The sequence below is a fragment of the Kogia breviceps genome, chromosome 1 (assembly GCF_026419965.1).
Source record: "Kogia breviceps isolate mKogBre1 chromosome 1, mKogBre1 haplotype 1, whole genome shotgun sequence".
Classification (NCBI taxonomy): Eukaryota; Metazoa; Chordata; class Mammalia; order Artiodactyla; family Physeteridae; genus Kogia; species Kogia breviceps.
This window is the reverse complement of record NC_081310.1, coordinates 34701553-34726422: the sequence shown is the minus strand read 5'-3', so window position 1 is coordinate 34726422 and position 24870 is coordinate 34701553. Positions and strand designations below refer to the sequence as shown.

At 45.4% G+C, this 24870-nt stretch overlaps 1 protein-coding gene across 2 annotated transcripts in view; it reads right to left on the bottom strand.

The window, feature by feature from the left end:
- PRRX1 (paired related homeobox 1) overlaps positions 1-15373 on the bottom strand; it is a 73347-nt gene extending 57974 nt beyond the window's left edge. The window contains exon 1 of one of the 2 annotated variants that reach the window (XM_059083569.2): positions 14331-15373. In XM_059083569.2, the coding sequence (XP_058939552.1) occupies positions 14331-14571 (241 nt within the window). In that variant the 5' untranslated portion in view covers positions 14572-15373. The remainder of the gene's footprint in view (positions 1-14330) is intronic. The other variant, XM_059083562.2, reaches the window with a different exon arrangement.
- Between the last annotated feature and the right edge of the window lie 9497 nt (positions 15374-24870).

Sequence of the window (24870 nt, the reverse complement as noted above, 5' to 3'; positions counted from 1 at the left end):
GCAAACACACAAACACTTTTCCATATGTCGGAACTGATATTTCCAACAAAGCTGTGCTCCTAATCTCTGACTAATACCCACTGAGCATGTTTAAGAGATGATCTGCCTCTCATCTATCATGTGCAGAAGGTACATGGTACCCTGCTTCTCTAGACAGCTAGCACACGTCTTGCAATAAACCGTCTTCAAAGTGCCTCACCCACAGTGACCCATTTTCTCCACATGCACCACAAGCATTAGCCATGCTGTTCTATTACAGAAAAATGCTAGGGAGATTTAATCGTTAATTGCTTGGCAAAAAAAAAGAGTCCTGAATGCTTCATGATATAGAAATGCAGTCTGTATGTCTTCCAGGTTTATCAGATTTCAAAGCCATACATATGAAAGCAGGTCACATATCAAACTGAGAACAGAGTGTTCATCTTACTCAACTGGATAGGAAATCTAAGTTGGCAAAAGAATGGCGACTTTATATATAATCACATTTAACTTAGTATTATTCATGTACAAAAAAATTAAGTAAACCCCACAGAAATCTCAGAGGAGTGGTATGACAGTGCTATGGTAGAGATATTATACTACCGAGACAATTTAACGTGATTGGTCTCCTGGAAACTTACTGGCTATGTCAGGTCTGGGATAAGAAGTCTTGACAGCTGGTAGCCTAAGCATATGTCATATATTCTCCATTAAATTCAGTGTCTAAATTGGGGGTGGGTGTTTGTCTTCTTCAGTCACAAAAAAGTCTTCAGTGATGGGTCTTCCCAGGTGGCGCAGTGGTTGGGAGTCCGCCTGCCCATGCAGGGGACGCGGGTTCGTGCCCCAGTCCGGGAAGATCCCACATGCCGCGGAGCGGCTGGGCCCGTGAGCCATGGCCGCTGAGCCTGCGCGTCCGGAGCCTGTGCTCCGCAATGGGAGAGGCCCCAACAGTGAGAGGCCTGCGTACCGCAAAAAAAAAAAAAAAAGTCTTCAGTGATGGATGAAGCACGTGGAAATATGAAAGGTTGGTCCCATGTCAAAGTTTAAAAAGATGTGCAATACTGTTTCATGCTAAAGAAGGGGAGGGTGGCCTGCAAGAGATGACCATAGTCAGGAACATCCGAGCCAGACTCCTGGCTCTGCCAGGAACTTATGGTGTAGTCTTAGGAGTGTCACTAAAAATCCTAAGGCATCAGCTCTGAACTGTAGATCAAAAACGGATGTCTCCCTAGTCACTTGGTAAGTGACATGCTGTAAGACTGTGACTTTTGGAGGATGGGAATATTCCTAATTTCAGTAACATTAAATGACCTCCAGCATGGATTGGGAAAACATATTGAATACATAACTGAGCCTGAACTTGTCAGAGAGGTTGTAGAATTGGAGAACAGGGAAAGGGCAAGCATTCAGGGTCTTTGTTTACATCATCTCATCATTCCAAACAATAAACCTGTGTGATAGGTATTAATGTGTCAGTTTTTTAGATGAGAAAATCAAGACCCAGAGACTTGTCTGAAGTCAACCAGTAAGTAAATTGCAGACCATGGATTTGTCTATAAACAAAGTAAAATGCTTTGAACCTCCAAGTGCCCCTAAATCTAAATTAAGTAATTTTGCTTTTGAGAATTGGATATAAATGTATTGAAATACATTCTTGTTTTTGATCTTTATTTGATAACTTAATTTAGAAAAGCCTCCATTTGATTCCTTATGGTATATTAATGTACATAAATTTAGCCCTTTGTTTCTCAAATATTTTCACAGATGCAATATCTTTTTGGCCTGCTACATTCCCATGAGGAAGATAGGCACAGTTTATAATGAAGTTATATGCCCAGTTTATAACGAAGAATAAGAGCCAGAGGTATTAAAAGAGATTTGTGCAGCATGGCAGTGTGTCATGAAGTGGCATGCTGGGGTCCCTCTTCCTCAGTGTTGTTTCTCCAGATAATAATGTATCTAAGAGAATCTGGTTGACATCAAAGGTGGTGGGATACAATGAAAAAAATTAAAATGGTGTCAGGAGAGATTCCTGATCAAGATTCAGGTCACTCAACAGTAGCTCACTAAAATTCTCCAAGCCACAGTTTTCTTATCTGTAAAATAAAAATAATTATGCTACCCCTACCTACTTTTTAGAATTGCCTTTATAAAACATAATAGCACTGGCATATGTTCTTAGAGTTTGTGAAGCAGTTTCATATTTTATCTCACTTTATCATTCCTATTATTAATGTTATTAATCCTTTAAGACAAGTAAGTCATCAATTTATACAAGTAATAAGGGAAAAGAATTAAGCAAACCAGCAGCCTGAGTATATTAATTCAGTTTAAACAATTGTACTTTTAAGGCCTACCCAAGCACAGCTGGAATTTCCTGGCTGTTCAAGGTAGCCCTGAATCTTCAAACACACACACACACACACAAAAGAAAAATCCAGAACAGTGCAGACAACAGATATTCTCATCACCCTGAGAAAGGAGAATGTTAGGGTAAAGGGAAAGAAAGATATAAATTTAAATAACACTTCATATATTCTGAGTAAAAAATGATCACACGTGGAAAAATCTCTTCTTCCCTGAGGGAAGCTAGAACAGACTCCTAACAGTCAAACGTGCAGTGATATTATTTTCTTCTTCTCTTGTCAAAAGGGATTCAGCCTTTGAATATATGTAGCGAAACTGCAGATTTCAGTTTTGTGATTAATGAACCAAATTACATTTTATTTCTTAAATGTGTTAAGGATTCATCCGTGTTCTTCCCTCGAACTTGAGGATTAGAGCAGCTGAACAGCACATCTGGTTATAGGCAAAGAGCTCTCTGGGTGGTTCTCCTTCTTTCCTCCTTTAAAACTAGGCAATGTGGGAAACTGCAGAAACTTTTATTAGGGAAGAGTGATTTTTAATCCTCAAAAATGATGATTACTCTCCCTGTTTCCCCTTTTTCATGAGAAAGAGAAAGATTAATTATTTAGCTATATCTAATTCATAATTTTAAAATTTTTGTTCTGCATGATGTTATATCATTTGTTAATACTTTCCCTAAAGAAAATATTTGCATTCATCGGCAAATGTTTCAACACCATTTTGCCTGGGAATGATTTTTACATAGACTTCATAATAACAATTTATATTTTCTCTGCAATTATCACTTTAAATAAGGGCTGGGGGACTGCAGACTTTCATATCTGGATAAATGCATTGTCTTTGATTTTTCTAAGTGCTTCTTCTTCTGTCAAAACACACTACCGTGTCCTGGAATATGTTGCTATCCAACCTGATCATCATTCTACAGGGTACAGAGAAATATATATCATTTTCCTCCTCTTTTTTCTACAAAAGCATGTATGACTCTTAAAACATTTAATAAAAGAAAATTCAAGATCCAGGGATCTACAATAATAGAAAATTTTCAGTCCCTTAAGATATTTTCTTCCCAACTTGCTTTGTGGCACTTTTCTTACTAAATCATGTAAAAATGATTTTTTTTTTTTTTTTTTGAGCAGTAGCTCTCCAACTGTGGTCTTGGAATGTCCTTTAGGTATTATGCAGGCTTTTCCAATTTCAAAAGGAGACATGTGCTCATGTCTAGGGAAGGTTCCCAGTTAGAACAAGCAGAAAAGAAAAAGAAACTGTTTACTCTGAAGGTCTTTACTGCTGGAAATGTACCCACTGGAACTTGAGAATGCTGGGAAATAACTGTGATGTCACAGCTCTCATCATTCTTGGAGAACTTTTGTTTGTTGTTTGTGTGTTTGTTTAACTTTTCTGACGAGAGCAAGTGGGTTCAACGTGTGTGTGTGTTCTTAATTTGCGGGAAACACAGTCTTTGAAAAATTAAGAAAAAGCAGCCATCAGGAATGTTGTACATGGGTTTCCCTGGTGGCGCAGTGGTTCAGAATCCGCCTACCAATGCAGGAGACACAGGTACGAACCCTGGTCCGGGAGGATCCCAAATGCCGCAGAGCAACTAAGCCCGTGTGCCACAACTACTGAGCTTGTACTCTAGAGCCCGCGAGCCACAACTACTGAGCTCATGCGTCACAACTACTGAAGCCCACGCTCCACAACAAGAGAAGCCAGCGCAATGAGAAGCCTGCACACAGCAATGAAGAGTAGCCCCTGCTTGCCTCAACTAGAGAAAGCCCGCGCGCAGCAAAGAAGACCCAACGCAGCCAAAAATAAAGTAAATAAATTTATATTTAAAAAAGAGTATTAATACAAACATTGTGTAGAAAATAAAAAAGAAATACTTTAACATCTAACTGTTACCTGTGTCTACCTCAGGGTGGTGAAATTTAGTTGACTTTCCCGCTTAAACTTTTTAATGTAAAATAATACATTTTCTAAAATAAGCATGTATTGCACTTTGGCATTACTCATACTTTAAAAATTACTTGCATTAGAGATTGCATAAACAGAAGAATCTTACAATACCTCCCTAAACTTATCCGTTTGATTTATTTGCTTACTACAATTGTGGAATAAACCCCGCCCCAAAAAGTCTCTAATCCTAAGAAAATTCTCAAGGTAAATTAACAATTTAAAATATTTAGAAAAAAAATTAAGCAATACTTTTAGAGGAACTGATTATTTCTACAGTAAGCATTGAGAAAAGGGATTTGCTTGGTCTAAAAGAAGCAGACAAAGAAGATGTCACAAGGAGGTGATAGAAGCAGAACCCTGAAAGGTAGCATGGGTAGCTTTGCAAAAAAGAGGCAGGGAGCAAGGACATTTCAGATCAGAATCAAAGAAGCAGAAAAGAGACTAGAGCACATGTACTAGCCTAACTGGCATACTAGGGAAAAGTAGGGGGATGGTTCGAATCAGCATTTGTGTGTGAATGAGAAGGTTGCCGGGGCAGAGATAAAAATATAGATTGTAAAGAGTGATTTTTTAAAAAGAACAGGACAAAAATTTTGTCTCGAGAGAAAAGAATGAAAAGCAATTGTGAATTCTAAAGAAGAGGAGAGCCATGATTTTTTTTAAAAAATATATTTGTAAAAAATGCACTCGCATTCACTCATTCATGCAACCAATATTCTTTGAAGATATATTATATCCACTCTGCCATCCTGTACACATAGAGGAGGACAAGCATGGATGCAGGCAGACCCATTTAGTTAGGAGGCTGGCTTAGCAGTGCAGGTGAGATATCGTAAAGGTTTAAAAAGGAGATGAATTCAAGTGATTTTAGAAGGTAAAATTGTTGGGATTTGGAGTTGGATTGGACAGAGGCATAAAGGAAGGAGTCAAGGATGAGTCTGAAGTTTCTGAGTGCTGCACCCACATGTTTTGATACAGGAAAATAGAAAAAGTTATGAGAGGATCAGCCTGGGAAAAGGAGCTCATTAGTGCCATGTTTAGGTTGTTTTTGAGGTTGAAGCATTTTGTGCTGTTCAAATGGAAATGTCCAATAGGTAGATGCATATATAGATCTGCAGCTCCAAGGGTGGGGGGCCTTGAAGCTATATCCTGGGAGTCATTAGTATATAGATGGTTACTAAAATGGTGAACATAGAGGAGATCTCCAAGGCAAAGGGTTTAGAGTGGGAAGAGGAGGGGAGGGGGCCTAGTACTTATGCTAGGTTAGAAAGGGGATCCACTAAACTTAGGGAGCTCATTCTATCACTTAATAAGCATTTACTGAGCACAGACGACAGTTTGGCACCTGTCCCAGTGGTATGTGACTGATGTAAACCAGACCAGTATTTAGGGAAGTAGCACTGGTAGAAAATGGAAAGAAAAGTCACAATGTACATAATTATTTAGTGTCACCTCCCAGTTTGGATTAATGGTGATGTATGTCAGTGTCCAGGTTTAAAGATTTAGATTCAATGCCTGTTTCCACTAGAACTTTCGACTTCATATATTTATGAGTTACTTGAAAAAGAAGCAGAATAGTAACCAGTTTCCCAAACCTCAATCCCCAAGAAGTCTCTAACTGGCTATTATAAAATGAATCATCAGAGAGGACAAATACATGAAAATACCTAGTACATTACATATTTTGCTCAAAAGCCCTCTCCTTTTCTGAGGATTCTAGAACAGCATTTAAGAGGCTTCTGCGGCCTCTAGCATCAGTTTTCTCCACAGCACACAGATCTTTGACCGCCAGTTGGGGCACAGGAAATGAATGCAAAGAAGAAAAGGATGGTGGACAAGCTCAGGAGGCCGGGACACTGACTCCCTATCACTCAACAGACCCAAGCCAATTCTACCAAGACCTTTGCAGACTACCATGAATTTGTGTGGATAAATACAACGGAAACTTGAGAAAACATGTTTTCTGTATATATCTGAAGTGCTGGCTAGGCCTTTCACTTTGCCCATAGTCAAGCTGATTGAACTTAGCATATCCTGGCTCAAATATTGATCGAGTTGAGCCCCTTGGCCTTTAAGTTGTATATCTCAATCGTCTTTGAAGAGATTTGGCCTCCGCATGTATATTCAGAGTACTGGAAGAGTACCCATCTGTTTTCATGCTTATTTATAACTACACCACCTTCCAGCACTGTGAGGTCCTTTAAAGTATAATGACATAATGATGATGAGAAATTAAGTGAATGGGGTGAACGTTCTTACTCTCAGACAAACGTTTGTGGGAAAGCAATTTCCCTTCCAGTTCTGGCCTCATGCTTCTGTTTCTAGTGAACACCCAAGCTCAAGATTATATTGGAAGGTATGTATAAACTACCATCGATGCTAAGAAGACAAAATATTCACTCTGTCAGTTTGTTGTTCCCAGCATTGCCTTGTCCGGTTGACCCTCCAATGTCAGGGTGAGAAACAGACCAAGAGGGAAGTAGAAGATCCCAAGATGTACAAGGGTGTATCCTCATCTGTCCTGTAAGTCTCTTGAAACTCTTGCCCCAAAAGGGAGGATCAGTGGAGGCCAGGAGTCAGATTCAGGGGTTGGAAATGGTTGTGAGTGCCCAAGTTGCAGGCACACAAAAGACGCAGGGGCGGCTATTGTTCTTCCTTTGAGGGGAAGAGGCTTACCCTAACCCCAAGGCCTAACTCTAAGGTTGCCAATGTTCTGCCCTGTCCAAGGACTTCAGGTACTATGAGGGTTTCTGTGGCAGTTTTGCAGCATCTCACTACTACTGCCAGCTCTCCGTCTCTCAGAACTGCCCCTCTTTCTTTAAATACTTGGAGTTCATCTACAGAAATGTCTCACCCACCTCCACAAGGACAAACCTTCTCCTTCCCACTGGAACCCAGGCATCAGCCCTAGCACCCACCTATCCAGGGTCATCTAGCCCGATTCTCCTCCTGTCCCTTCCTGCTAACCCTGGAATACTGACCACCCTCATTTCAAAGTGGAGGAAGGCACAAAGCCTACCAGCTGTTTCCATGTTTCCGTTAAAACGCATGTGTAGCATATATTTACGCAGTCCTCGCACTGACTTCACGCTATTGATATTTCCCATCTTTTGCTACTTGTGTAGAGGGGTCTTCCAGCACGTCTCTCTCTCCCGCGGGAGTCCAAGGGTTTTTGAAGGCCGGGGTTAAGTTCCAGCCCCGACGTGGGAGGAATGCGCCCCCTTTCGGCGAGAGAGAGCAAGGAGAGGCGCGTCTGGCAAGGCTCGCGAGCGCGTTCCATCTCGCCGAGCGCTGCGCCCCAGCGCCCCTGGAACTGGGCGGAAAAGGGCGGAGGTGGGGTGGCGGTTTTCGCATCTTCGTCCCGGCCGACAGAGATGGAGAACATTAAAATCTAAGATACTGTGTCTCTATTTCACAAGTTAAAATTTTTCACTGAATTACTGAATTAATTCTCCCTCTCCCAATCTACTTCCGCCCCCACGTCTCCCTCCCCTCTTCCCCAAATAGATGAGCGTCGAAGAGAGCCTGCGGTTCTGGCCGAGTGCGACCGCCATTCCTTCCAGAGAGTTTCGGTATAGTCTCTCCTCACCCGGCAGTTAAGAGCATTTCTAATCGCTTGCAAATAACTCCTTGAAAGTAGACAAAATAGGAACCAGAGGACCTGTCCTTGTTCTGTCTCATAACTCGGCCCTTGGGGATTCAAATTAATACACATTTTTCGAATGCATTCCTCATTTGGAGCTGAGTCTGGGGAAATCAATAATGGCAAAAATGAGGACCAAAGTTCTTGGGAATTAGAGCTCCCTCATTAGCGACTAAGGCTATCCAGTGCCCGAGCACTGCATTCTAGTCCTAACTCAGACCTATATAAATTCCTGTATTTGAGAACTCCGGGAACAGCAGAATCCTTGATTCTAGTTGTACTCAGACGCTTCTGAGAAGTCACTTGTGTTTGTGATTGATTTGCTCTGACGTGTTTTCTTTATTTTCTTTCATAAAATTTCCCTAACCCACCACCATTTGTGCCTTTGTTCCTCTCCCCTCCCCTAAAGTGGCTTGCCCCTGTAATCGGCTTCCCAGATATTTTTTCACCGAGAAAAGTGCTTCCAGGACAAGTGAAATGTAGTGATTTTTCTTTTTTGTCTTAAACCTAAAATTGATAGGCCGTAATTCTCCGTACGACTCCTTCCTTGAGGCTGCCTCACTAAATTAGACAAATGACAATGCCAAGAATCTACTAATATTCAGACCACGGTGGAGACTCCTTACTCAAAAACTTACGTTTGTTTGGAAAACAAACCCACTGACCCTGAAACACCGATGACTGTCCCTCCTCAGACGTCTCAGCAATGTTTCTCCGCATTTCCTGATTTAATAACAAACAGCATTTAGAGAAAAGGAGTTCGTGGCAGTTTGTTGATACTATTATTACTTTTTGAGATGGTTGGTTTTTAACTGACTGTTGTTAGCCTGCTCACCAAACTATTTGATTTTACAAGAATCCAAATTCTTGTGGATAAACAATTATGCTGTTGACATATGCATCTTCTGTGAGTTGTTGAACAGGGAGTTAAAGTGTACCAAAACTATGAGAGTGGCACTCGCCCCGCATCAAATTTAAAACCCAGAATTCGACAAAGAGCGTCCAATCGGATTACAATGGCGCGCAATCACAGGTAGTTCTGTAAATGTTTGGACACGAAGTGGCAACAGGGAGTTGGTCCCTTATCCACCCTCAGGGGGACAAAAAAAAAAAAAAAAAAAAAGGAAGCCCTATATCCTTTTCTAGAAATACACTCCCCCGATTCCTAAAAATTGTACTTCTTATGGCTTTTGCTGACTCCATCTCTCCTAAAGGGTAAAAAATAAATACATATTCTCAGAGCCATTGAAAGTCCGCACCTCCAGGAGCGAGAGGCACGCGGGGTTCGCCGCGCACGCACAGGCGCTCACAGATTTGCAACTTCCTAGTACCCGCGTCCCTGGCGCCCCCGTGAAGGAGAGGGGTTCTCCAGGAGGTGGAGGTCTGCTTTGACTGTCGGCCCTGCTGAAGGAGGGAGCAGGTAAACAGGATATGGGAGAGGAACTGTAAAAGAAACACATCTTTTAAAAGAAAAATCAAATGGGTCTAGGGATCCTCATTGTTGAAAATCTAGAGATGTTATTTAAAACTGAAAAAGGTTCCCGGAGGTGTCTGCTGACCAGAGCGGCGTTCAAAATTCGGATCTGAGCTGATCTGAGCCAGTGGAGTAGGAAGATCTCCTTGGCTCTGAAATTGCTGGGGATTTTTTTCGCAGGGGGCTGGAGTGGGGTGACATCTTGTTGGTTTGGAGATGATTTATTTACTCGTGTTGTAAAATCTAAAATGACGCCCCTGGGAAGACGAAGGAATTGCAGGGACCCGAGTGACCTACTGCTCCCCGCCTGACGCCCCTAAGCTCTGACCTGAGCTTGCCCGGGGAAGGTTAAGGTCGCCGAGCAAAAATGCAGGTTTGCGCGACGCCCAAGGTGCGGGAAAGGCGCTCCGGAGTCTAGGACAGGGCCTCCTCAGTGAAGTGAACGTTGGAGCCAGTGACTCACTGTCTTCTAGACCTGGGGGATCTGGAGCCCCAGGGAGTATTGGCAGCAGGGGCCTTGGACTTTAGAGGCTCCCCTCTCCGAAACTTCAAACTCCAAGCGCCCTTCGCTCCAAAGCGGGAGGGAGTCACTAGGCGGTGAATTTCACCAAAACAGTAAGAGGAGGCCATTCAGCCCCTTGCTTCTGCATGTAAGGTAAACAGGATTCACAACCTCTTTTCTGGACTTGACATTCAACCCTGGGGACTCGGTGACCTCCCTTGATCCTGGATTTCACTGCCTCCTCTAAAGAGAAAACAATTCCAGGCTACGCTTAAAGCGGTATATTTCGTTCGCTCCCCTCCCCTGAATCGAGATAACTGAGACCCAAATTCAGAGTGGCGGCACCGGCTCCAGGGCCCCAGAGCGGTGCCGCATAGGAAAATTTCTTGGCGCTGTAGGTGTTGCAAATATTGAGACTCCAGTGGAATTGATGTTCCGATGTGAATTCCAAGCAGGGAGCGCCCTGGAGAACGGTCCCGCTCTCCTGGGCGTTTCTCTGGCCTGGAAGAGTCGGCAGAGGTGGGCCCCCGGGAATGTGGCAGGCGCATTGGGCGGGTGATTCCTTCGCGCCGCGTTTACACCTCTCCCTTTGTGACAAATCGATTTCCCCGCGCCGCTGTTCTGCATTTGCATCCCGCCGTGGCCCGCGGTCCAGCTGTGCCCGGTACACACTTAGAACAGCCTTGTGAATGTGTGCTAGTGTGCACGCGTGTCTAATTGACTTTCCGTCTACCTTTTTATGGCTACATGTGTTTCCAACAAAAGGTCTTATTAGGACAATCTGGTTTCACTAATTTAGAGGTTGGGAACGTGGAAGGCAGGCGCTTTTTTTTTTTTTTAAGAGTTTGCAGAAGTTCAGATTAAGAAATGACAGCGGGATGCACCGTCCTCCTAGAAGTAGGTCTGCCTATTTTTATGACCTGTTTCTCTTTCCTCTCCCTGACTACCCCTGTTCTACCACCATCCCCTTCTCACTCCACACTCCCCCATTAGCCACTGGATTTCTAACCGTGTTAAAGAACCGTTTCTTTAAACACTTAAGATATTTGAACCGAGAAGTTTGAGAAATTTACTAGGCTGGGAGTATCAGTAAAAGAAAGAAATCCTTCAAGAGAGAGGAAAGTGGAGTGAATAAAAAAAGGGGGAGGAACAGAATTGTGGTGTGGAGTGCAGGAGATCAGCGGGAAGCCTTCCCTTTGGACAGTACGTGGCTCTTCTTTGCTAAGATGGGTCCAGTTTGTAATTCAGAAAAATTTGCAGTATTAATGATCTAACACTGCACGTGTAAGTAGAGTCTGTTTTACTTATTTCAGCTGAACAGAAAATTTAGGAAGGACCTGTTTCTATATAGCTCTAAGAAGAAAAGCTGTCTTTTAAATGTTCCTCATCTCTCCGAAGGAGATTATGATTTCTCACTCTGGAGTAGACTCCCAGAAGGCTGCTAAAAGCGCCTGACTCTTGGTGCCCTCCTCTGTCCCTTGCGGCTGGCAGCCTAGCTCGAACCCCCTGCCTGGAGACTCCTCTCTTCTCTGATTCACAGTCTGACCCTCACTGTCCACAGTGGACTGGAGGCCCAGCAGGGCTCCACTGGTCCTGACTTCTAGGTAGCTCATGACAGCTTCCTTGGCATCTCCTGGTCGGGGCCCAAGACTAAGGACAAGCGTCCTCCTGCACACTTGCTATCACTCAACTTACCAAACCCTCTTATTCTCATCCCAGAGATGGGGAAAGAGGTTGAGGAAACATTGCTTCTAAAAGCAACTACTATTTGTTAGGATAGGCCCTGGTCATCTCCAGAAAGCAAGGCCTGTGGCGTGTGTGTGTGTGTGTGTGTGGGCGGGGGAGGGTGTGTTTGGGTGTGTGTTTTTTCTCGGCTACTTTCTCAGCCCCAGGTGTCCGTCCATCATGTTATCCCCATCACCTCGCTCTGCATTCTGCAACCTCCTTCTGGAACTGTTTGTCTACCATTCTTCCTCAAACACCCTCTCCCCCAGAATCTGTTTCTTTTCTGGGGTCACTCCCCGCTAGGCCTCCTTACTACTAGAAACTCTGTGATGTGCTCAAGTATCAAGCAGGCAGGTTCCCACCGGTGTCATCCCTTTCCCTCAGGACAAACGGTCCCCAACTCCTCCTGCTGCCCTTTGCCTGTCCCCAACCATCCCGCGGTTGTCATGTGCTCAACGCAGCCTCAGCTGCGCCAGGCCTGGGTCTTGAAAGAGCCATCCCTGGGCTGCCTCCCCACCACTGCGGCCCCACCTCAGCTTGAGGGTGCTTCCCAGCTGGCCTCCTAAGCCCAGTCTTGCTCTGTACCCACTAGAAGGCCACCATGAACTCGAACTCCCCTCTCTTTGTGTCCACTTAAAGTCACACGACAGGAACCGTAAACATCTCTCCAGCCCTGGCCTGCATGGGCCCTGGGCTTGCTGTGGCCACTGACCCTGGGCTTGCTTTACACAGCCCTCCGCTTGCTTTGGGGGCAAAGCAACCCTGGCTGTTCTCCCTTGCCGCACCCTGATTTTCTATACAGCAGTTTCTTCACAATGTTGTTTTCTGTTGTGGCTCCAGCCTTCAGTTCTCCGAATAGTGATAAACGTTGTGATTAATAATTAGCCATGGCAAAACAAAAAACGGCAGAATTTGCAGAATTAGTGAAGCTGGGTAATAGGCACATGGAAATTCGTAATACTATTCTCCCTACTCTTTGTATGTTTAAATATTCCCTAGTAAAGTGTTTTAAAATAATATTATTTCTCAGTGCATTTTCTTGAGTTACAAGTGCCTAAGCCTTCGGTGGTTGACTCATGCTGCCTGGCTGTGCTGGGCCTGAGCAGCTCCCCAGAAAGCACCAGTAACCTCAACAAGAAGGCTCTGCGCCTAGCCATTATTGGGGACTTGGGGACACGAGGGATCTTCACTCCTCAGAGTTGCCCAGTTTTTCCCTAGTGTCAGGCCAGGTCAGACTCTCCATCACCCTCTGCCTCTGCGCATAGTAGGGTGGATCGGCTCCAGTTTGCTTTTGGCTAAAAAACCCTAAGGGGAGCCCAGGCCTGGACCAAGGATGCAGGGCGAGCAGCAGGCGGCCTGCGGTAGAGATGGGCTCTCCCTGCAGCCTGTTTCAGCTTGGCCCTCCCACCACTTTGCACAGGCCTTGCTTCCAGCTGTTTCTAAGTCCCGTTTGCTTTGCTATCTGTTTTCTGAGAGTCTGACCTTGGCACTGTTTTTTGAAAATCACAGAATTCCAGTGGACCCCCTGGTTCCACAGGCTCCAAGTTCCAAGACGAAATAGCAGTCAACAAATAATGGCATGGAATGGGATCAGCCTCCTTTAAAAACTTCCAGCCAAGTGCTGACTCTAGCAACCTTGTGTGGGAAATATCCAACCCCATGTCACCTGGGATGAGCCAGGTGACAGGTCTGTTATAGACTCCAGGACGTATGGATACACTTGGAGTCACGTTTTTTGAGGTACAGCTAATAACGCGAGGTGAGATTTCCTTGGGGGAGCGATACCAATCAGGCAGGTTGCGGAAGGGAGACTATACATGGACTTTTCTGGAAATTTTGGGGCCAGTAGTGAGAGCTCCTTCAATGAGACCCAGTGCTCTGCGCTTCCCCAGCGCATCTCTCCCGTGTGGGCTCATGCGGGGCGGCAGCTCGAGTTTCACCCCTAAAGGACACTACCTTTGCTTCGCCTGAGTCTTCCCGTGTCATTCAGGCCTTTCATTCTACCGGGGGTCTCAAACCCTTATTCAGGTGTCCGCAACAGCCGGGGACAGAGAGTGGCTCCGGGGACAGAGAGCGGATCCGGCTTTCTAGCCGGGCGCTCCGGCGCCGCCTCTCCGACACACCCAGCCTTCGGAACCCGCGCGCGGTGCGCAGCCAGAGCAGCGCGGGTCTAGCTCGATTTGCGCGGTGCCCTCTGCCACCTCTGTCCCGTCTGCCCTCCAAGCCGCTTACGCCACCCGGAAGAAGCCCTCCGGACTCGACTCAGCATCTTTAACCCAATGCCTTCCCAAACAGGGCGGGCTCCCCGAATTTGCACCGCTCTGGGACCCTTTGCCAGCCCAGCCTCGTCGCCCCGCAAGCGGGAAGATCTGGCAGCCGCACTCGCTCGGGACGGAGAGGCAGCGCAGTCGGCTTCGGCGAGAGTCTGCGGCGGGCAGAATCCCTGACCCCAACCGCAGGGCCTCCCTCCGGCGTCCGCCCTGGCTCCGTCCTCCGCGGAGCCCTCCTTTCCTCATCTTTTCCCCTCTGTCTGTGACCGGCCATTCCTCCGGCCACTGCCACCAACCTCTCCTGGTTCCTGACTTTCTCCCCCTGGCCCCAGGCGGGCTCCAGCCGCCCAGCCCGGACCCCCGCCCTCGACCCGGGACACACACCCCCGCGGGCATGCGCCCCTCACTCACTGTCCTGTTGCGGGGTGTCGCTGCCGCTGGTGAGTCCCGGCGACTCCAGTAGGCTCCGGCCGGCCTCGCCCACGCTCTCGTCCGCCTGCGCCGCCACCATGTCCCCGGCTTCCTCCAGGTCTAGCAGGTGACTGACGGAGAAGTTCTTTTTCGCCTGCAGGGTGTCGAGGTTGCCCGGGCTGTCCAAGCGGCCGCCCAGCGCCGGTTGCCGCTCCAGAACGTGCCCGTAGCTGGAGGTCATGGTCTCCCCCTCCGATCCCACCCACCCCCCTCTTCCCGCTCGAATCAACACCAAACGCTGTGGGCGCGAGGGGGGAGAGGAGAAGAGTGGGGAAGAGAGGGGGGGAGTGGAGAGAGAGAGAGAGAGAGAGAGAGAGAGAGAGAGAGAGAGAGAGAGAGAGAGAGAGAGAGAGAGAGAGAGAGAGAGAGAGGGAGGGAGAGAGAGGGAGAGAGAGAGAGAGAGAGAGAGAGAGAGAGAGAGAGAGAGAGAGAGAGAGAGAGAGAGAGAGAAGGAGGGGAACAACAACAACAACAAAAAAGTGGAAAGAGGGCGGGGGACCCCCTTGTGTAGAGCAGAGCGTTCTGCACCAGCAGCCTTCGACAGCCTCGGTTGCTTTCCTGAGGCCAAGTCCGGCGGGGTCCAAAGAGATAATCCACACCAAAAAATAAAATTAAAAGTCACCCTATGTTCAAGTCAGGAGAAAAAAATCCCTTCCAGCTCTCCAAAAGCGTCCACGCGCACACACTAAAAATAATAATAAGGGGGAGAGAGGAAAAGGGGAGGCCAGCAGGGCGGGGGAGTTAGGCAAACAGAAGAACAGAGAAGAAGGGGTGGGAGAGAAGAATCAAAGTGTTTTTTTTTTTTTTTAAGGTTAAAAAAGTTATTCCCAGGCAAGAGTTCAAGCACCAACAGAAGAAGGCTTGTTCCAGCTTTAAAACATCTTCAAGAAAACGTGTTCCCCCTCTCTGCACTCCTGTGGATTCTCAGGAGTGACTAAAGTTTCAGGAGGAGAGGGTGATGTCTTGCAGATGTATTGGAGAGCAGGATTCTCACTTTACTTTTCGTAAGGAAAAAAAAAAAAAAAAAAGGGCTTCAAGAGTCCGAAGGAGGGTGGTGGTGGGTTTCCCCGTTCCCTTCTCCCTCTCCCCCTCTTCTTGCTGAGCTCCTTTTTCCTTCTCAGTTGGATCAAGAAGCTCTCTGGCACTTCAAAAGGCACAAACTGGCATGCAGAGGAGGCTTTGTAGGGAATACAAGAAAATTGGAGACCCCTGGGAGGGCAGATCTCGACTTAATAGGAGCCTGTAATTACGTGGCAAAGCCTTTGTGTGGTGCCTGACGTTTTACAGACCCCTTTTCTCCATCACAATCTCCTTCTTCCTCCTTTCCCTCGGACCAAAAAAACAGTCTGATTAAGAAAACCCCCTTTGCCAACTTCTGAGCAAGAGAGAAGGAGAGAGGGAGGGAGCGAGAGAGGGAGAGAGGGAGGAGGGGGAGAAAAGGGAGGGAAAAGAAAGGGAGAGAGCTCCTTCGGATTTTTTAAGTAAAGGTCTAATTATCATTCCCCTGCAGTAGTATCACGGGGAGAAAAGACGAACTGAAACCCATAGTCCCTTCAAACGGGCTGATTACTTTGCTTCGGCATTAACTCCTCCAGATTTGTTTAAGATCCTGTTGGAAAATCTCATTTGCATGTTTTGATAACAGCTGCGGGGAAACGTTGGAAAAAATCCACAACTATCTCGATCAAATTTTCTGCCTTTTTTTTTTTTTTAACGTTTCCTGCTGTTCTAACAATTTTGGGGTGGTAGGGCTGGAAGAGCGTCTGAAAACAAGGGAGACAGCAAGCATATTAAGGCTACATTTGACCCTGTAGTGGCAGCCTATTAAATAATGTAATAAAATGACAGGAGTGATCATAATGGAAGGCTCTGCCACGCTTCCTCCGTGGGCTGAAGGCAGGTTGGGGGAGATCTAGAAGGCACTGCATCGATTCGAGTCTTTCCGCGCCGCTAGGAATCCCGGGGCCAGGCAGTAGGAAATTTACATATTTATTTAGCTGGAAGAAAGGACTCGAGGAGTTTGTCATAATTGCTCCCCTTCCCCCCACGCTGGCCAATTTCGTAACCTCTTTGGTGCGGCCAAGGTCGCTTCCCCAGGCTACGACGCTAAGCCGAGAGGGTCGCGCTGCCCAGATGCGGAGGAAGCAGGGGCACTCCTAGAGCCAGCTGCGGGCGGAGGCTCCAGCGGAGGTTCAGGGTACAGTCCGGCTGCCCTGGGGGGTAGAGGAGGGAGGAAGGACGGAGAGGGGTGGACGAACCCCCATCTAAGTCTACGGATAATGCTTTGTCGTTCTAATGCTGAGCCCTGACTTGGGAACAGAGAGGTGCTGAGCGATTTTTTCATGACCTGTTGGAATTTGGTACAGCTTTAATAGTCTCATTAGAAATGAGTTACTATATGACTAGTAAGTACAATATTAAGTGTTTATTTGTAGCGTTTTATGTTCGTTAAACACACACACACACACATTCCCTCACTCCCTTGATTACTAAACTTTTTTTTTTTTACTTTTTTCCCCTTTTTCTCCTATAGCCCAGAGGCTCGACTGGAGAGAAAGAAGGGTCCGAGTGTGTGTAAATGGTTTCTGGGCTCCAAACGGCCACAGTTAGCCCAGAACTTCCAGCCCTGATCTAGGAAAAGAACATTTGATGCCATCAAAGGGCTGCAGATTGAAACCAGATGTGCTCGCCTCGGTTCTTTCCATGCATTTAATTAAGGAGCCGGGATGGAGGAGACTTTTTCATCATTAGCCCACCCACTCCCTCCCTCCTCTTTCCATCCCTTCGCCCTCCCCCGCGGCCCGCTCGCACCCGGACGGGGAGCCCCAGAGCCCAGCCAGCGCCTCGTGGTGCTCAGAGCCCGTCGCTCCGTCTCCCCAGTGGTCGGGGCTCTAAGCAGTAAACATCTGTCCGCCTCTGGGTTGGGGCGAGCTGCGCGGCAGGGCTAGCGGGATGCCGGTGGGAGACGGCCGAGCTCCCAGGTGGGCCCGCTGGAGTGGGAGCGTTGGAGGCGGGTGCCTTGCGCGGAGATTTCCAAAACCGTTGGTTGCGCGCACCTAAGCCGAGCGCACATGTGTCAGTGCCACCGGCTGGAATGGACGTGACTTAATCGCATAGAGAGGTTTTCACCCGGCGTCCTGCTGCATGAGCTTAGGTGGAAGGGCTGAGGGGCCGGCCGTTTCTCTCTTCTCTCCACGCCCCGCGAGGCACGGCTGGGTTTGTCCCCGCAGCTGAGTCAGCCTCTTCGAATCTTCCCAGAAAATGGAGCAGGCCCTAGCCTTTCCCTCCTTCTCCACCCTCATTACACAGTTGTATTTTAATGTTTCTTTTCGTCCTTGATACCAACCTAACTGCCTTTTGTGACAAAGGTCTGGATAAGGGACTAAGGGGCTTCTGACACCCCCAGGACTTGCCGCTTCCCCTGAAAACCCATTGATCTCAGTCATATGAGGGGAGATCGCCCTTCGGAGGAAGTTACCTTGTCCAGAGTGTGCTGTCAGCCTGGTTGGTGACCGAGAGGTAGCGACAGGGGAGATACGGGCAGTTGGAAACAATCAGACGTCTACACTTGTGTTCCGCTGTGTTTTCCAAGGGGATCGGGCGCTCCCTTTACATCATCCACTTGTCATACTCGTAATAATATCAACCAACTATACCAATACTAACTAAGATGCTAACGGTTTCAACAAAAACACCGGGCACATTTGCTTAGCATTTGTCGACCAAATTACATATACATGCGTATACATGTGTGTATATGTACACATATAAACATCTATAAATTTCTATGCACAATATTTTCCCAAAATGTCTTCTGGAGTGAGAGCTCAAATACCAGCAGACTGTGCGGGGATGGCCCAGCTGCCACAGCCGCAGCTCTCGGAGCTGCGCTAGAGTCCTGAGGCCCGGGAGTCCTCCTCCAGGAATTGGGGTGGCATTTGAGGACTACGTGGTAGGAGAAGGGCTGACAGAGTGTCCTCCAAGACCAGAAGAAGTTGGAACTAGGGGGCAGACTCCCGGGGTGTCCAAGGGAAGAGAGATGCCAGCTTGAAACAGGGTCTGGAGACACGAGGCAGGGCCCCTCTGGCAGTCCCGGAATGCTTATTTTGGAATCCTGCGGGAAAGGCTCCCGGGACTCTACACCGCTCCAGAAGGCCATTCCTTCCCAGGGTATCCGTACATCTCAACTGCAGGGACCAAGCCCCTGAGTTCTCACCGCAGGGAGCTGGGGCAGCGGGGTGAGTTGGGAGGACGCTCTGGGAGGGTCCCCAAGAAAGCAAATCCTTGAGGCATAGACCCTGCAGAATTGATATTTTTTTCTTGTTTAGGTCTTTGTGGAGTTTTTTACTTTTTATTTTTTTCTGTTAACAATTGCTAGTGGATTGGATCCATATCCTTACTATGTTTACACAAAACATTTGTAATTTGTTGAGATTCTGGACTGTAATTAAAAACCAGCCGGATAACCCTACAGGGAGATTCATGAGCAAGGAGCGCATTCACCGGGTAAATGGTGAAAGGCGTGGGTTCCTGCTGCCAGCTTGCCAGGTGGGAGAAGGCTGGCACGGAACCCTCGGAGCCAGCGCAGATGCTGTACCTTGGGCACATAGAGGCGGGCCACGGAGCTTGTTCTCAGAGTGGCAAGGGTCTCCACGCCTGGCCTCTCCCTGCGTCCAGGCGCCAGGCCCTGCTCGCCAGAGGGGTGGAGGGAGGGGGAAATTCGTGGATCAAAGTTCTCTCGGCTCAGGTTGCAGGAACCAGGAGGGCCAAGCACCTCTAGAATTAGAGAATGACCATCTGGCAGAAAGATGTCAGGGGAGGAGAAGCCGTGGCTGGGAGCACATGCTCATCTCCCAGGCAAGCGGCAGGCCTGGCCTGGGAACTTAGAAGTCCTCAGAGAATGCTGTGGCCTGTTTAGTTACCTAATCACTACTTTGTTTTCACCATGTGACTTCCTTTTGGGAAAAGTTAGAAGGAGAGCATTTCTAACTCAAAATCTCTAAACATGTGTAGATCTTTCCCTGGCTTTTGCTTTGACTTCCATCCATCAATCAATGATTATTAAAATGTGAAGCCCTGGATCATGTAATTAACCAGAACCCTCTTCTTCATGATCCCTCCAGGATCTGAGAGTGGCTTTCCAGACCTTCCTTCTGCCCTATATCCTTTTAAAAAATAATTCCTGTTTCTAGATTCCTCCCCAAGTAAGTGGGAGCAAAGCTCGGACTAGTAAGGAAACTTGCCAAGAGATCAGAGCAAAGTAGGAAGGAGGTTTGGTTCCCAGTTATGTGCCCTTGTGTGGTCCTATTCATAGTTAGGTTTGGTATTGATTATTATCCAGGATTTCCCTGGCACTGGAAGCTGGCAGAACTCTGCCTCATCTGGCTAGCAGAATGCGCCCCCCCCCAAGTAGTTTCCCCTCTGAGGTGGAAGCCAGGAGTTGTACTCTCTGACATGTTAATAAGCTGACAAGATAATCACGTGTGACAGGTCGTAGGTTCCATGACATGTAAACAAGACAATACCACCCTCATGCAAATAACATGCTATAGGGGTGGAAATGCTTTCCTGCTCATGGTTGACATTCTAGTATATATTCATTAGCAATAAAAAAAGGGAAAAGAGTAAAATGAAAGATTCTTCAGGGTTCTCATATTTTAGTGTTTCCGAAAAGGAGATTTTTTGCCAGACTTGAAAAAAACTCTCCTTTGCCCTCCCTGTTCTGGTTCTTCTTATCATAAGTGGCATCTCAGGAACATTTCTCCTATGCATGGGTGAATGCTCTCTACCCACGCCCACCTCCATCCAATAGCCCTATTGGATTATTTTGGGATTTTGCAGTAATCAAAGGAAGTAGGACTAAAAACACATTTCCAGGTAGCAAGCTGGTAATAGGCTCATTTTGTTGCAGTTTGGGAGGGCCAACATATTCGTGTAGGACCTAGTGCAGTTTCACTGGAGCTATCTCCTCCTCAAACCACTGGACACTGACTTTGCACGTGCCACTGAAGACACCGGGGACCTGCACATTGGCAAATGCAATGAGTACTCTCAGACTTTCCTTTGCCAAATGCCTTCGCTCTAATTGACAGTATTGAGCACTCTCTTTTTGAAATTTCTTCTCCTGGTTCTCTATTTCAATGACCACTTCTTCTTGGCCTTCATAGAGTGTTCCTTTTCGTCAGCTTACTCCTTAAATATTGATATTATCCAGAGTTCTGTCCCTCATCCTCACTGTCCTTTCCGGTAAACAGGTCGTTACTAAAAGATCTCATATACTTTCATGGGCCAACTACCACTCGTTCATCAATGAGTCTAATATCTAAATCTTAAGCTTTACCATCTACTCACTGTCACCTTGGGCAAACTGGGCAAGTTACTTACCTTCCTATGCCTCTATTTACTCATCTTTCCAATGAGATAAACCATGCTCCTACCACATATATTTATGAGAACTAAATGAGAATGCATGCAAGCCATTAACACAGTGCTTACCGTATAGTAAACCCTGAAAAAAAAATAGCTATTTTCTTGATGGACATGCACTTCATTAAGGAACCTTAAACTCAGCATGTCCAAAACTGAACTCAACCTAATCTTCCCATCTCTGCCTTTTTCCCCAGTAGGAAACCTAGGAGTTACCCCAAATTCCTCCCTCTTTGATATGACCTCCAGCTTATCCAGGTAACCACTAATTTCTGCCTGTGTTATCTAACTAGCATCAATCCTGTCACTAAGTCAATAAGTGCTTGTCAAATTGCAGCTGAAGATTAAGTAACACTGGAGCAAATGAATAGGCAATATTAATGTGGGAGTGTATAGCTATAATATTATAGTGTGTTCACTTTATATTAACATAATAACAATTAGTAGTCAGGATGACTTGCCAAATGCCCTCAGAGGAAATATGAATGTGCAGACGCCATACCTTCTCTGTCCTGAGGAACTCAAGCCTTACTCACCAGGTAGATTCAGATGAACCACAAATGGCTGTTGGGAGGATTAAGAAAGAAAAAAAGCAAAAACATAAAAATTGCCTTATCATAATCATCATTTAACAAATGTAAATTCCCTTCCTCTGCTCTGTTAATTCCCTTCTTCAGATGGCCCTGGTTACAGGTTCCTTTGGGTTCCATGGAAAAAATAGGATGCTAAATTATTGCTGTTTCCCTATTTTAGAAAAATCCTGGGCAAATGCATGTGACTGAGAAGCATTAAACTGGGAATGGTTCTAGGCAAACAGCAGCACACAGCACTGCCAGGGAAACAATTGCTGACCCTTCAATGCTGTGCTGGAAATGCTCAAGCCTGGTGGATGTTTTTTGTTTGTTTGTTTGTTCGTTTGTTTTACCACACTGATAATTAGAGAACCTGCATGCTCATTGGATTCTTGGCCCTATGTAAGACACCAGAGCTGAGGTTCCAGGCTGGCTTATTGCCTCTTCAAGTTCCTAAACGTTGGGGCCCTAGAGCTCTGTTTGTAAGCCAAGCAAAAGTGGGGTGGAATCTTTAGGATAGATACAAAACGTCTTGGGCCTGGGTAAATTTGGCCAATTTAAAACTTATGAGGCTCTTTAGCTGACTTTAGTGCTTACCCAGTGGGCATGACACTTAGGATTGCCTTTTGGGACTTGCTGCTCTCATAAATCTGGAGTCAAGCACAACCCATTCTCCACCTGCTTTCCTCTCCTGAGTCCTTCCATAAATCTCTAATTTTCTGAACAGGTCTCTCACTTCTTGTCCCCCAGTTCTCCACTTTTCCTATAGTACTAGCTCATAGGTCAACAACCAAGCTGGTTGCACCTTCTATTGTCTATTTACACTTGTCTGGTTAGGTATATTATTGTTTGGTTAGATAAAAATTTTTTATCTGTCATGTTAAACACATCCAGATCTGCCTTACTTCAAGTTTTGCTCCACAGTAAATAGTGGTAACAAATTTCAGTGACATTTTTTTCTTGCTTGCCTCAAAAGGATGCTGTGAGATAATGTGTATGTATAATACCAGTTGCAGTGATTATTACCTCTAGTTGTCACATTTTCCTGCCATTCTTTTCTTGCTTTTCATCACTACAGATAAGAAGGAAGTATTTACATAATGGAAGTTAGAAAACTGATTTTTTAAAAGTCTAAAATAATGTAGTGTTTCAACACTTTGCAGATCATGAACCTAATACTTCAACACTTTGTTAAGTCACCATTCACCTCTTTTATACAAATACAGCTTTACTTTTCATAAACCTGGTGTCCAGCTATGCATTTAAAACAGCAGAACCACTTCTCACCAACATACATGATTTTAAAAAAAACAAAACTTCCTTTTGCCACTCACCTTTTATCTTTTCCTCTTTTTGTAATTTTTCTTTTGAGCATCTTCTGCTCCTTTAAGCCAGAAGTCTGAATTATTTCCTTCAAAATGTGAAGGGTAAGATTTAGTGATCACTCTAATTTTCTTTACTGTTGGGTGTCTTGCTTTCCTTATGAAAATTATGATACAGGATTTCAGATATCCAATTTTATGTTATTTTGGACCAAATGGCATAAAGCAGGAGTCTACCATTAACCTGTAACCATTACCAGATAGTCTATTATGTTCCATGTTGAGTTTAATATGATGGAAAAAGTAGAAGCTTTAAAAACCTTGGGAGTATATTTCTTGATTCTGCCTCTTAAAAACTTTGAGCAAGTTATGCAGTCCCTTTGAGTCTCAATATCTGAGTCTAAGCATCTAAGGTACTGCTGAAAAAAAAATGTAGCATAACATAGTAAGGATCTAACAGAGTGCTTGGCAAATAGTAAATACTCAATAAAAGCTCAAATTTTCCACTTTTGTTTATTATATAGTAGCTTGTAGCAGAACAACAATGCTCCCTCTAAGAGCAACTAGAAAATCTGAATTATTTATATCCTCCTCACCCCAAATATCAAAGAGCTTCCAAGGCAGTCAGGACTTGAAAATCGTGTTCCAGAGTAGAATGCTTTTGGAAGTAAATCAAACTTTCTCTATTCCTCCTTAATTGTTGGGTGGTCTGCCACTTTCTGCCACATTTTGGACTGGAACAAGAGACTTAAAAAAGAAAAGAAAATAAAAGAAAAAAGAAAAGAAAGAAAATAAAAGAAAAGGAAAGGAAAGGAAAAAAAAGTACCTGTTAAGAACAGATAATCCAGCAGAGCTTTATGCATTTGTATGGCCATGGAGAAAGACATATTAGAGTTTGGGGTGGCTGAGACTTCATAGAAAAGTGAGACTGAGACAAATAAGAACAGTAATACCATTTTTCTCTCAAGCTGTTTGCTAATTAAGCTGCACAAGGCAAAAGGCTCAGTATAACATAATGTGAATAAAAAGCAGATCAGCAAGTTTGGCAACTCAAAAAGGCCAGGGAGACCAAAATTGAAGTTTATGACATATCAAGGAGGAGAATCCACAAGAACACTTCGGGCCCTCTGTTAGGAAACATAGAAAGCTACATCCCTAAGAATGCAAGAAACTTAGATGAAGACTGAACCTTACCAAAGACTGACTTCAGTCCTAGATTAAATTGAGCTGATTTGCCTCTCTCTTGCCTTCTAAAATAGGTTGAATCCTCTCTGGAGGAATATAACACCCAGAGTCACTATAATTTTCATATAAAATGTCCAGCATTTGAATTTTAAAAAAACCCAGACATATTAAGAAACAAGACCAAGAGAAACAATGCACAACAGAAATAGGTGTCCCAGATATTGGACATAGCAGACATGGACTTAAAAATAACAATAATCAATATAATATTCCACTACTGAAACTATAAGAATCAAGTGGAATTTATAGAACTAAAAAATGCAACAGGTGAACTCAAAAATGCAGTAGATGAGTTTAACTGGATATTTGACACAGCTTAAGAGAGAAATAGCTGAAAAATAGATCAGAAGAAAATATCCAGACTGAAGTATGGAGGAGAAAAATAATGAGAAGTAGAGAGAATTCTGGGGAAATGGAGGAGTAGAAAGCACCAAGAAACTGTCCCTCCACCTTGACAACACTTTTGCTGGCAGAATCTGTCTAATATAATTAATTTAAAACTCCGGAGTATATTGAAGGCTTGCAAGTTTCAGGGGAAGGTTTGGACAGTAAATTGAGGTTAATTTCAGTCAATTTTAGATCTTAGCACAGTAGCAGCTACTACTCATACCTTAGCCTCAGCCCCATGGCAGGCAGCTGTGCACACATTGCTGGAGCAGCTACACACAACTTGTGGAAGCAAGGGTAGGCAAAAAGGACCCTACTCTCCAGATATCAAGAATCAGTGCTCTAAATGCTGATCACTGATTCTGATCTCAGAAGTGCAAAAAGGAGGATGGTAACTGTTGTAACATTTCCCCCATTGTTCAAGCTCCTCCCCTCAAGCTAAAGTGATTCTAAGGAAATTAAATGGCCAGTGCCTTTTCTCCCCACTTCATTCTTTCTTTTTTCCCTTTTAGGAGACAGACACTAAAG